The sequence below is a fragment of the Typha latifolia genome, chromosome 1 (assembly GCF_019914945.1).
Source record: "Typha latifolia isolate L0001 chromosome 1, TyphaL0001v2, whole genome shotgun sequence".
NCBI lineage: Eukaryota > Viridiplantae > Streptophyta > Magnoliopsida > Poales > Typhaceae > Typha > Typha latifolia.
In genome coordinates this window covers 20,787,514-20,800,191 of record NC_133086.1, presented here as the reverse complement: position 1 = coordinate 20,800,191, position 12,678 = coordinate 20,787,514, and the positions used below count along the sequence as shown (strand labels likewise).

The 12,678-nt window shown below is 39.8% G+C and overlaps 3 protein-coding genes across 3 annotated transcripts; 1 reads left to right on the top strand and 2 right to left on the bottom strand.

Annotated features, from left to right (window-relative positions):
- The first annotated feature begins 2,744 nt into the window (after positions 1 to 2,744).
- On the top strand, positions 2,745 to 5,948 carry LOC140785630 (pentatricopeptide repeat-containing protein At4g21190). The gene is made up of 6 exons (XM_073133571.1): positions 2,745 to 2,896; positions 3,321 to 3,387; positions 4,054 to 4,152; positions 4,792 to 4,935; positions 5,038 to 5,250; positions 5,323 to 5,948. Exons 1-6 carry the CDS (start codon positions 2,760 to 2,762, stop codon positions 5,551 to 5,553), a joined length of 891 nt encoding a protein of 296 aa, XP_072989672.1. The 5' UTR covers positions 2,745 to 2,759; the 3' UTR covers positions 5,554 to 5,948.
- A 515-nt stretch (positions 5,949 to 6,463) lies between these two features.
- On the bottom strand, positions 6,464 to 7,027 carry LOC140796761 (uncharacterized). The gene has a single exon (XM_073149908.1). The coding sequence runs from the start codon at positions 7,025 to 7,027 to the stop codon at positions 6,464 to 6,466; it is 564 nt and encodes a 187-aa protein (XP_073006009.1).
- A 1,644-nt stretch (positions 7,028 to 8,671) lies between these two features.
- On the bottom strand, positions 8,672 to 12,549 carry LOC140785622 (uncharacterized). Its single transcript, XM_073133561.1, has 4 exons — positions 12,411 to 12,549; positions 10,763 to 11,796; positions 9,785 to 10,649; positions 8,672 to 9,069 (listed from the first exon to the last, which is right to left on the bottom strand). Exons 2-4 carry the CDS (start codon positions 11,729 to 11,731, stop codon positions 9,023 to 9,025), a joined length of 1,881 nt encoding a protein of 626 aa, XP_072989662.1. The 5' UTR covers positions 11,732 to 11,796; positions 12,411 to 12,549; the 3' UTR covers positions 8,672 to 9,022.
- Between the last annotated feature and the right edge of the window lie 129 nt (positions 12,550 to 12,678).

The window sequence follows — 12,678 nt, the reverse complement described above, 5'->3', positions numbered from 1 at the left end:
TATATAATTTACATAAAAATAGGTATCAAAAATTATATTAGCTATTTGAAAACATTTTTTTTATACAAATGCCCCTTTCTGTCAACGTGTAATTAGTTTGCTAGATAATTATTGAATAGTTAAGAAAATATTACTAAAGAACTTAGCACTTGCTCAAATAGTGGAAGCGGCTAACTCTTTAGCCTTTTTTTTTTTTTAAATATGAGAATTCACACCGTTTCAACAACTATCCTACTCACAGTCTTCTCGTGAGGCTTCAATTCTCTCCCTCGCTGGAGCTCACAATTTTCGGTCTTAAGGCTTCGACCCTCTCCCTCACCTTCGTCCTTCTTGTCACCACCATCAAGATGCTTATGAGAACTAACGCCTCTACTCAGCTCTATATATATTGCTTTCACTTAGCTCAAAATAATAAGTTATAACTTAGCAAGCATATCATGGATCTCTAACTCCCTTATCCGCTCTCTTCCTATTGTTGCCGATACTTCCAAAGAGAGTATTTTTCAAGAATTCTAGAGCTCAAGACCAAGAACCTCCCCTTCTTTCGCCTCTTTGTCCCATGGAAGCTAGCTTCCCATCATTAGAAGCATTCGCCACCATGGGCTCCTCATGCTCCTCTACCTCGGCTAGATCCATATTGTCATCGCTTCCTCTAATGAAGTTGTAGAGGAGATCACCGAAACCCAAGACACCTTCAAGGGACGCTTATGTTGATGATGAACAGAATAACATATAGATTGACATGAGTGCTCAAACCATAATATTTGACAACTTGAGTTTAAGTCGAATCAAATTAGTTAGTTAGATTTATCTTATTATTTTAATTTTTAAATAAATTAAATAATTTGTATGTTGATTCAATCTGCTAGGTCCTTTACTCCTTTAAATAGGAATGGATATGTGTTAATTATAATCATTGAATGAATTTAAATTCAGTCAAAATTGTTTTTTTTCATCTTTATCTTTTATTATAAGCTTTTAGATTGCATTTATATTCGTAGGAATAGATCGTAACCCTAGGACCACCTTCAAGCACCTAAATCCTAACAACCATCTTCCTCCGGCAGCGACCCTATTTTATGATGTTTGCCTTCCATCTTCTGCCGCAATATCAGATTTTTTGTTCTTCTGCCCTATTTTGACCTTCCTCCGCTCTTTCATTTATAAATTTTTATCCCGACGTCAGATTCGTATGAAATCAGAATCATTGGAACTCTAATTCACGAGGCTACTATTTTTATAATTTTTTTTACATTAAGATAGGTCCAAATCTGATTCGTAATGTATTTTGTTAAAAATTTGGATAAAATAATTTTAAAATTTTAACTACCTTAATAGATGGACAAAAATACATCTTATTTTAATATTTCACTTAATCTTCTCAATTCTGAGAAGTTGCCAAATATCAAACTTAAATTATTCTTTTTTTAATTTCTTCAAAATTTACCTTTAAAAAGGCTTAATGCACTTTGCCCCTTGTACTTTTGACTCGATATTATTTTGCCCTATACTATAAAAGCGTACAATGCTATATTTTTTAAAAGCTACAATCCCTTAGGTCATTAACAAATTTCTTAAAATTACCTTTCTATCCTCTATTGTCGGAGGGAAATATTAGGGTTTCTAGCTATAAAATTATCTATCTATTCATAGAAGAATCTCTATCTTCTTCCCATCTTCTTCCATTCTCATCCCATCTCCTACCTCTCTTATTCTTCTTTAATCTGCCAGTAGAACTTCTCCCTCAACTATGCCCATTGAACATAGAAACATATAAATATCCCTCCTAAACTTTTGAAAAGCTACTCATGTGTTAGCCTTTCGTGAGTTAAAACTTATGTTTTAACTCTCTTGTTCTTCTTTAATTTGCTAGTAGAACTTCTCCCTCAACTTTGCCCATTGAACTATAAAAACATATAAATATCTCTCCTAGACTTTTGAAAAGCTACAATTGAACTCATGTGTTAGCCTTTTCTGAGTTAAAACTTATGTGCCAACCATGTGAACAATATCTTATTTTCAGATAGACAAAATTACCATTGTGAAGGTATATATATATATATATATATACATATATATATATGATAATTTTGCCATCATCTCCTTCCTTAGGCATTATAAAAAAGAGTTCACAGTCAGTGATCTAGTATTTGTGCGTGTTCAGCTCTATCGACATGTGACTTTGAGGCTTACGTGTAACCAAAAACTAACGCACCGATATTTTGGGCGGTTTCTCATACTTGATCGACTGAGTCCAATAAAAGCTACTTGAGGGTTCCGGCATCTATCCGGTGTTTCATGTCTTAGTCTCAAGGGTGCGAGTTGAAATGGTTCATCATAAGAGTTGACATGCCTAACTTGGTGGAAGGGATACGCATAGTGGAGTCCATGAGGGTCCTAGCCAGGAGGAGACGACGTAGAGATGGAAGATTGCATATAGATATTTTGGTAAAGTGATTGGATCGACACTTCGATAACGCTACATGGGAGCTTGAGCCCGAGATATTTGATCGATTTTCTACACGAAAGCATGATTGACTATTATGACTCGGCTTAGGAGAAGTCTAGTTGATTTGGTTGAGTCCATCTTCATTCCATGCAATCTATTTATGCACTTGATTGAAACTAGTCGTGCATTAGTTGAGTTTAATCATATAACCATATATTTTCGCACTTGTTGGTTTGGATCACTCAAGTCGTGGGTCCTACAATTAGCTATCCGGTAATTGGTAACCACTAACTAGTGTGGTGGCACCCAAATGAGGATTTCTGAAGATTGCCCTAACTTCCCTCCCTCTCTCTCACCTTCTTCTTCATCCATCCGGCAGCGCCCCCACCAAGAACAGCAGCGGCACCGGCTCCGCCCCTCCTCATCAGTCCGCACCACCTCGCCGAGGCCGGACCTTCCTTCTCTCTTCTTTTCTTCCGTGATTCTTACCTGAGCTTCCTTCTTCACCAGCTCCTACCTCCACGGCACATACCCGAGCTCATCACTCACAGCGTTTAGCTCTACCAGCAGCCATCCCAACCCGGCCGAGCCCAACCACAATTCCTCCCTCTCTTCGCACCCCTAACCCAGCTGACCGAGCCCACTCTCCAAGCTCCAACCTTCCAGCAGCAATCCACCATCACTTCCCCACTGCACTCCCAGCTTCTATCCATCCAGTCTCCGCCCTCACGTAGCTACCCACAGCCGCCGCCACCAGCCCAACCACGACAATTTTTTTTTCATTTCTATAACTTTTTGTTTGCCATGATTTCCTGTTCGTTCTCCCTAGCCTTTTTTCCTTGTTAAATGAAATACATCAATACATTTTCAGGATGCTCAGTCTGAGATGTACTTCACCGATGATGACAACTTTCTCTCAAAAGCTAAATCTCATGGTGGTGAGCTTCTATAGAGGGCTTTTTAATAGTTCATACACATCAGAGGGAGTTGTCATTTATTCTGATGCAACACTCTTTATGTTTCCAGAAACTCTGAATCTGAATTGTTCAATTTTTGTTCTTTTTTGTTAATCTATTGGGCTCCTACTGACGGCAACCTTTAACCTTTTGCATTTTTTTAAAATAAAGCATACTGACTATAACTATAATGTTGACCAATTTTTTTTTTTTTTTGGCACAGAAAGTTCCTAAAGAGATTATTTGTATCCTTCTTTCTCGATCCTTTCTTAGATGTATATATGTAAGACTGTGCTTAGTGTCGATGTATCAGACTACTGATATTTTCTCTGTTGCATCATTGTACCGATTTAGCCTTTTGCCTGCCTTTTTATTACTGGCCTTTCTATTTGTAGTATGTTCTGATGATAGATATGTATCTCATTCCTGCTGTAGAGGCAGTAATTTCTATACTGAAGTAATGAGTAGCTAGATTTATTTATGAAAATGATAATGCTTTATTTAGTAAGTTGTCAATGTGCCTACTGTATGGTCTCTTTATTTAGGTCTGCTTAACTTATATATATGTATTGCTGATGATGCTTCGTGATATTCTGATTAGAATGCATTCAAATCATCTATACTTAAGTATGCTGCTATATATGTCAGGTATGTGGTGCAAGGGGCCCAAGACCCAGATTTCCTCGCGTGTGGAAATCACAGAATAGAATCGGAACGGTTTCCAAGTCACAGAAGCTAGTTGACTGTGTGAGATGCTTCTTCACTAATACTATTCAAACAATGATCCTCTTATTCCAAACAATGGCATGATTTCACTGCATTGGAATTTCATACAACAATATTAGGGATTCATCATTTGTCCATATACTCCATTTGAGGACTTATCCTGTACTGTTTGTGCGGGAGATAGGAGAATTCTACAAGCATTTAAGTCCAAAATAACTTAGATCACAAATGTGTCAGCTGTATCATGGTGGAGCAGCTTTATCATTTCATGTAAGCTCTAATTTGACAATATCTAGCTAATATTCTCATGATTATATAGCACTAGGGTGCTTGTGAACTGATGCAGCGAGATTCATAGTCACTATGCCTACATAGGTTTGAGAAGAAGCATAAAACAGTAAAAAGGAAGGGGACTAAAGTTATACCGCTATCAACGTACTCAGCAAAGCCAGTTATGATAGTAGTACTCGAGCAAGCGAGAACCAACTTTTCAGTTTTGAATCTCTGTGCACAATAGAGAAAGTGAATATTCTCTTTTGCTATTAACAGCTCAGTTCATCATATAAAATGAGTTACTGAATAGTGCAATTGGAAAATGTCACCTTTTTTCAGTTGTCACTTAATTTTGCAACAGTAATGTTTAGATTACTTCTCTTACAGATAAAAGGATTATCAAATGTCAAGGAAGAAGTTTATGGCGCTCTTGATTCATTTATTGCATGGGAGCTAGAATTTCCTTTGATTGTGGTAAAGAAGGCACTGAAGACCCTTGAATCTGAAAAGGAGTGGAAAAGAATAATTCAGGTAGTTCAAAATAAGAGGCTAGCTTAACTGAGCTCTTGTTAGTTTTCTATTTCTTTTTATTGGAATTGTTATAATTCCGGTCATGAGCGATTCATATTATAGGTGATTAAGTGGATGTTCAGCAAAGGTCAGGGAAAGACCATGGGGAGCTATTACACTTTGTTAAATGCTTTAGCTGAGGATGGACGGCTTGAAGAGGCGGAGGAACTTTGGATGAAGATATTCTCAGAGTACTTGGAAAGTTTGCCTCGCATTTTCTTTATGAAGATGATCACATTATATTATGCCCGGGGGATGCATGAGAAGATGTTTGAGGTATCAGAGTACAATATCTCAACTGTCACTTCTTTAAAGGACTTAATTGCATTGCTTCCATGTTTCCTGTAGGTATTCGCTGACATGGAAGAACTGGGCATCAGGCCAGATGCATCAATTGTTAGGATGCTAGGTGATGTATTTCAGAAATTAGATATGTTGGACAAATATGAGAAGTTGAACAAGAAGTATCCACCTACAACATGGGAATATCGGTACATCAAAGGGAAGCGTGTTAGAATCAAGGTAAACACAAGGAACAAATCAGAAGATGAAGCTTGCGACAGCATTGACAGTACATAGATCAAGGTAAATCCAATCATCATTCCTTCTTAAGCTGCTGTCCACTCCAGGGACCTCATATTATCAAACAGATGATCGCGGAATGAGCAGGACCAGAGATTGGTTTGTAGGGCTTAAATGCCAACATGAATCCAGTGCTGCTAATCGGAATAGAATCACTGACACTAATCGGAAGGCAGTGAATAGAATCACTGACGCTAATCGGAAGTACTGACGGTATGTAGGGCATGCTGTACTCTAATGTTGCATGTAACCTTTGGCAAATCCAATCTTCCGTTTGTTTGCCTTCTTTTACAAAGAGCTGTGCATAAGAAAATTATGGTTGTAATTGGTTGATGGGATTACGGAGGCAGCTCCTTTTTTCAAGTCTTATCAATACATGGTTTGAACAATAATCTGATCATGTACTCTGGTTGTCTAGTTATTTCATTTGAGCATTCTGACATACAGATTGGCATACCGGCAATCATCAGCTATATTAGCTTCGATGGCAGAAAATTCCATCTTTACTACTCTTTTATTTCCTTGCAAAGTTAGAGCTAGGAAGATATGGCATGAACAGTCTTATATCAGAGCTCACTACATGCTAGGGGAAGCAAATTAGGATTTATCAGTTTGCAGTAATATCTAGATATAAGATATCGTTCCCAGATCATTTTCCACTTGTGAATTCTTTATAATGAGCATCTCCTGAAATTGGAAAATAATAGCTGAAATCATTCAGAAGGGAGTTGTTTATGTAATGTAATGTTCAGCAGGCAAAACACAGAGGGATATCTCATTAAGTAAGCTGCAGCTTTAGATCTCTACTTTCCTATTGACAAATCAATCAATCCAACTCGAGTCATCTGACATCTTGTTACTTGAGTGCCAAAAGGAGTGGATATTGGTAGCTTTGCATGAAAACCCACTACCGCCCATCAATTATTGTTGCAGCTTGAAACATATCTTCCTCGCTTCCAATCCATTCACACTCGCTGCAATTACATTTGCTCCAACTTATCCTCTTACTTATGGCATCTGCAACTTGAAGCTTCATTTCTACCAGCAAAGTCGGTGGTGGCAAACCTTTTATTGATTGACTTGTACATAAGCCGAACCGTTTCTTGAACATGCCTGTTGATCCTATTGCATCCTTCCTTGTCACCTCAGCTTTCCCCAAGAGCTTAGACCCGGCAACTCTTCTGAAAACTGACGCTGTTCTACTCCACCTGAGCTCAAACACCAAACTTTGCTGTCCACGTAGTTCGCCAATGGAATCTGAGGGCCCTCGACACTCGACCAACGCAAGCTCATTCCAACATGGATTGCTCGTTGACGGGATCTCTCGAGTATCGATGCAGATCCTTCTCCTCCTTCCCGCAGAGACATAGTATCTAATGAAGATGCTTCCCTGAAGGTCCAGATTAAAGTTTTCTAGTTTGACAACTTTTACCTCAAACTTGAAGTTAAGAAGATGATGGCAGTGAGCCATGGCGAAGAGGATGAAATTGGTCCAACCGAACTTGACAAGGGAGGATTAATATAGGCCATTGAAGTGACTATTGTGGACCTATTTGTGGAAGAAAGTGAGAAAGACAACCACCTAACTGTTATTTATGCATTTTCTGATTGAATTGTGGGCTTTTAGTAGATAACCAATTTGACCTTTGGATAGTTCAAAGGCCAACTAGGCATGGAGATATCATGTCAAAATAAATTGTGTTAAAGACTGCTTTTCAAGGTAGTATGCATGCATGTGCTCGATCATACTTCAATTAATTCATGCAACTTTATCCCTGGGAACATCAGTGGATTCAACTTGTATATTTTTTCATCCACACAATGTTGCAATCTTGCGAGTGGCATTAATATGTGGCTAACACTTGCTAGAAGGGGGAAGCCGGAAAGGCGTACCAAAAGACACAAATGTGACCCTCATAACTTGAGAATGATTGGGGCAGCTCCGGAGAGTAGCTCATCTACTTTTGGAAGATCATATTTGAGAGCAGAGCTAAATCTATAGTGCTCTAAGCCCTTCCCTTTAGGGTACTTTTGAGCCTCATAATTCTGCTCAAACTCGATTCAGCTCAACTCGAGTCAAGCTTGAGCTGAGCCTAACCAAGCTCGAGTCATGCTTGATTAGAGAATGAGGTGCTGGCGGCGTAGACGACGGCTTGTCGAAGGAGTCGAAGACGGATAGAGGAGGAGGCGACGACGAGGAGATGGTGAATGAAGGAGGAGGAAGCCGACGGAGTGGACGAAGAAGAGGAGGCCAACGCCGAGGAGATGTAGGAGGAGGAGGCCAACAGAGGAGGAGGAGGAGGCCGACGGAGAGGAGGACATGGCGCCGTGATGGTAGCTTGCCGATGGAGATCGACGGAGAGGGAGGAGGTGGCGATGTGTGGGGTGAGACTATGAGTGGTGATCAGGTGGATGAGGGTGAGGGTGAGAGACTTGAGGATGATGGGTGAGGATGGGGAGGGTGACGTGATGGGTGAGGGTGGGGTAGGTTAGACTGATGGATGGGTTGAGGGTGAGGGTGGGGTAGTGAGGGACACATAACAATATTTCTTTATGCCACGTATCCTTAGTTATAGCTAGTCAGGCTATTGAGCCTATCGAGGCTATCGAGCCGAGCCTGTTACAATAGCTTGAGCTCGGCTCAGACTCGAGCTTCAGCCGAGCTAAGCCTGAGCCGATCTCGAGCTGCTCGTTAAGCTTGACAGCCCTACTTCTCTCTTTCAAATGGTAAAAGCTACTCTACACATTCTCCCTCTCTTTTCTCCACCCTGAAAGCTATGTTAACAGTGAGGAAATAAAGAATCTCAATGGTTACAGCTGCCTAGAGAAGCATGCAATGCTCTAGAGTGACTAGATTTCAACACAAAAAGGGAGAAAAAAGATCAATACAACAACTCTGCTGCTTTAAGTTGACAGGGGACACTTTGATCGTAAAACTAATTCAGCCCAAACAGGAAAAAAAGAGATAATTAGGGACTCAAGTTAACCATGATGCCCGAGAGATCTAAATTTTTAATTTCTTGGCAGAATCAAATACCCGAGAAAATTCCTATGAAAAGCTATCATTTTCCAGTTTTTCTCTACAAACTTGTATGGGAGAAAAAGTAAATCTGAGTTTAGACGAGAATGCCAAGGGATTATCTTTAGAATAATAACAAGTCAATACATGGGAAATTCACCTAGGGATAGAACTACCTAAATACAAGAATTCCACAAATCTGTTTGAAGCAAATGGGCTCTTCACAACACAACATATACCAAACAACATTAAAATGCTTTCCCGGCTTGTCCACTTACATGGCACCAAAGGCGGACAATAATTTATTTCCAAACTAGGGATCCAGTACCTTTGTCAAACTCCAAAATGAAGATCTGAGCAGCACATTCCAGACCAAGTTTCAAGAAGCCAAAAATCCAGAAGGACGGGATCATAAACAGTGAGCCTTCATCTAGGCACATGAAAATTTCATATATCATCTTCCGCAAGAAGCCCATTATATCCATGACTCTTTTCTGTTTCAAAGGAGCAAAGAAAAAAAATATAACGACAAAGCAAGTACAAGATAAAAGAAGAAAATAATATAAAAGAAAGGTAACGGTACGGTACTTGGGAAGTTGCTTAAGATCATATTAGTCTTAGAAACCAAGAATTACGATTACTATGTCGTGACATAAATCAATATTTCTAAACCAGATCGCAGACAGATTTTTCATGTTAGAATAATCAATATATTACATCCAGCAATTGCATCTGAAGCTTTGAAACTAAACACTACGAACAAGCATGCCTGTTTAGTTAGAAGCCAAGTGTTCCATGGTTGAATATTATATACTAGAAGAGGAACAGTTTTACCCAATGGCTCTAATGTGATGATTAGTATATTTCAGTGCTATAAGTTAGTTGTGGAATGTAGAGATAAGGGGTTTCAAAAGAACTGGAAGGCCCTCAAAAAGTGTGGCACTTGTAAAAAATGTGGCAATGGTTTAACTAACTTTTGACAAGAAAGTATGTACCAACTTACTACATCATATAATATATTGCACCACATCATCTGCAACAGACAAAATAAGCTACTAGCTTTATGAGGTTATTTTATTAAATGGTAGAATATGCAATAGCTAGTGAGATATAAGCTCGAAGGGTATTATATATATTCTAGTTGCAAGGAAAAATGCAGCTCATTTTAACTTGCTTTATGATTCACATCAGTTGTCTAAAATTTCATACCTTTAGCTAAGCTCTTATCAAACAAATCTTTCTTATGATCATCATTTTTCCATTCATTTTCATTTTCATCTTCCTCCCTGCCATCATTTCCCATATCACTTTCACTTGCTGTCTCCCATTCAGAGTCGTCAACATCTTGGCCAAAGATATCACCAGTGTCACCCTCACAAAGAATACCCCCATGTTTAACGGCTGCTTCTCTGAATAACCATGCAGCACTCATCTGCTTCTTCACCAATCTTTCAGCATAATCAGGAACTTTATTTTGTCTCAAGGAAAGGTCAGGATCATTTGACTGCGAACACTCATTAATGAAAAGAATGGCATCCAACAAGCTCTCTTTAGCTAAGCCAAGCATATCATATGCCTGAGCTCTTCTCCACAAGCTTTTGGCATGACGATTCAGTGGGTTATGAAGGCATAATGCACGTGTAGCATCACTTATGGCTGCCAATGGCTGTTGCAAGAGAAGATAGCACTGAGCCCTGTTGCTATACAATACCACTCTCTCTTTTTTGGACTTCATTGGACACAATGCTAATGCTTCAGAGTACTTTGATGCAGCTCCAGCTATATCCCCTGAAGAAAATAAAGAATTCCCCTCCAGCTTAACAACCAGTGCTGCTGCCTGTTTTATATGAAGATCTTCCTTTGGCATGTTCTTCTCTAATTTTAATCTCTGTCTGGAAGTCAACAGCTCATCAATCTGTTCTCTGGCATGACTTTTGATAGAACTGCGTTTTGTCCCATGCAATTTGATGCATTCTTCAAGGACAGTAGCAACAGTGTCTCCAAGTCTTTTATGATCACCAAGAGCTGAAATTTCTGCTAAATCCACGAGTGCTGGGGCCACCTTATCTATCACCTGTTAAATGGCAAATAAAACATTTACATGTATATAAACAAAGATAATGTGATCTGCAAAAGAAGTTGGTTATAAAATGCCAAATAAGATGATCAATAGTCGTAAGGTTTTACCATATGAGATGTACTTTGATCCTGAAGTAGCCAAAGAAGACAATCGATAGCCATGTATTGCCAGTCGTCCGATGAACGAGCAATATTGCATAATGCTTCGATGACACCAGAACTGTTAGCAATGGCACCTCGGCCAAGCTTGTGCTGGCAAATTGTCCGCAGTAAACCAACACCTGCAGGTGAGTTCTCATTGACAAGTCCACCCCACATGCCTGGTAATTTAGCTAAGAACTCTGGTTTGCAAATATCAGCAATAAACTCAGGCTTAAACGCAAAGCAGTTAATGAGCTGCAGAGACCAGCACTGTAACTGGCTCGCCCACTCCTCAGCTTTCCTGGATTCCATTTCCACACCACCCATACCGCGGGTAAGAAGATCGCAATGATAGCCGAGTCGCCTATCCGCAAACTGGTAAAAGTGAGAGTAGACAATCTCTAGAGAGCTTGAAGCTAGTTGAACTGCAAGCTCAAGGATTTCTGCATGATTCGCAACTGCAGGAAATGTGCTAAGATATGTAGCCAAGTGCCCTAATGCCCTAACGGCAACTCTTTGTTCCACCCATGTCAGCCTACCTCTCAAAAGCTCAACTAAGGGAGGTATGACTCCAGCATTAACAGCCCTTTCAGCAAACTCCTCCATATTCATAGTGTAAGATCCAATAATATGAGCTGCATAATATGGGATGTATATGTTCTGATCATGCGAGAGCCATCGCCTGTTTTTTAAACCCTTCCATATCAGCGCAGCCATGCATTCAAAAATCCCCAAATTGATGAACTCGGGATCATTTGGGTGAGCCATGGCAGTGTTCCAAAGGCCGCTGATAGGGAGAACTTGTCCATCATCATCTTGAGACGGAAGCTCTCGGAAAAACTTTAGTACACTTGATCTCCGTTTGCTTGGATTAGCCTCCTTCATAACACAGAAGAAGCACCCAGGATAAGGGCAATCAGATGGAATCTTATCCATGATGATAACACCAACTGTCCTTAGTTCATCGGTTCAGCTCTTCGGTGTATCTCAATACTTTGCCACTGTATTATATAATTGTATTAGTTTGTGCATTATATTTACGTTTTCAAGTATAAACTATATAAGCATCAGGACCGACAAAAACCAAAATACCAGTTTTGAAACGAGTACAAAAAATAAAAAATTAAAAGAAGATTTGCTAAGCAAACGGTTGAATCCTCTTCTTGGCGCACAAACTCTTTTAAAAAAATATTAAAAAAAATCAGACGAACAAACTAGAATCAGAAGGGCAAAAACAGAAGAAAAGAAAGAAAGAGAAGCAATCAATAGCGATTGTGTAGTGAAGCACTTAACCATCCAACTCCAATCGAAAGATCTCAACTTGCCGCCTCGTTATTAGATTTGGATCTAATTTGGTCTTTTTTTTGCTTTTATGGTGCCCCCGATCAACTGATCAAGGCAAAACCCTAACTTTTACCAGCCAAATTCAACAATGCCGTCACAGGTCAAGTATGCAACCACACTACCGTAGTCTAATCGTTCGATCCAGTTAGAGAGGGAGAGGAGGAGGAGGAGGAGGAGGAGGAGGAGGAGATAAAGAAGAAAACCAAACCACTTACAAGAAATGATAAGAGAAAACCGAACTAAAATTAAATTAAGGGGCATTTGGCAAAACCTATGCCACGGAAGACGATCCAATCTAGCCACGACCTTCTCCTATCGGCGTCTAACGAAGCAAGCTTGGCCGTCGAGACAAATATGCCCGTCGCTTGAGAACTCCACAGCCGCCTCGATCAATAGCACGTACGGTGAGGAGACAGACAGAGAGAGTGTCATAATACTCGCATCAGTGAGCTGTCAAGTCCGACCCGTTTACTCAGAAATCCGACTAGCTAAACCAATTGAGATCCAAGCCACGTGGTCGTGGTCCCAAAACAATAACC

Coding starts and splice junctions, on each gene's coding strand:
- LOC140785630 (XM_073133571.1), top strand. CDS start 2,760: ATGAGGATTTCTGAAGATTGCCCTAACTTCCCTCCCTCTCTCTCACCT. Junction 4,936..5,037: donor AGTGGAAAAGAATAATTCAG/GTAGTTCAAAAT, acceptor TTCATATTATAG/GTGATTAAGTGGATGTTCAG. Junction 5,251..5,322: donor TGCATGAGAAGATGTTTGAG/GTATCAGAGTAC, acceptor TGTTTCCTGTAG/GTATTCGCTGACATGGAAGA.
- LOC140796761 (XM_073149908.1), bottom strand. CDS start 7,027: ATGGCTCACTGCCATCATCTTCTTAACTTCAAGTTTGAGGTAAAAGTT.
- LOC140785622 (XM_073133561.1), bottom strand. CDS start 11,731: ATGGATAAGATTCCATCTGATTGCCCTTATCCTGGGTGCTTCTTCTGT. Junction 10,650..10,762: donor ATCAAAGTACATCTCATATG/GTAAAACCTTAC, acceptor GCCATTTAACAG/GTGATAGATAAGGTGGCCCC. Junction 9,070..9,784: donor TGATAAGAGCTTAGCTAAAG/GTATGAAATTTT, acceptor CCTTTGAAACAG/AAAAGAGTCATGGATATAAT.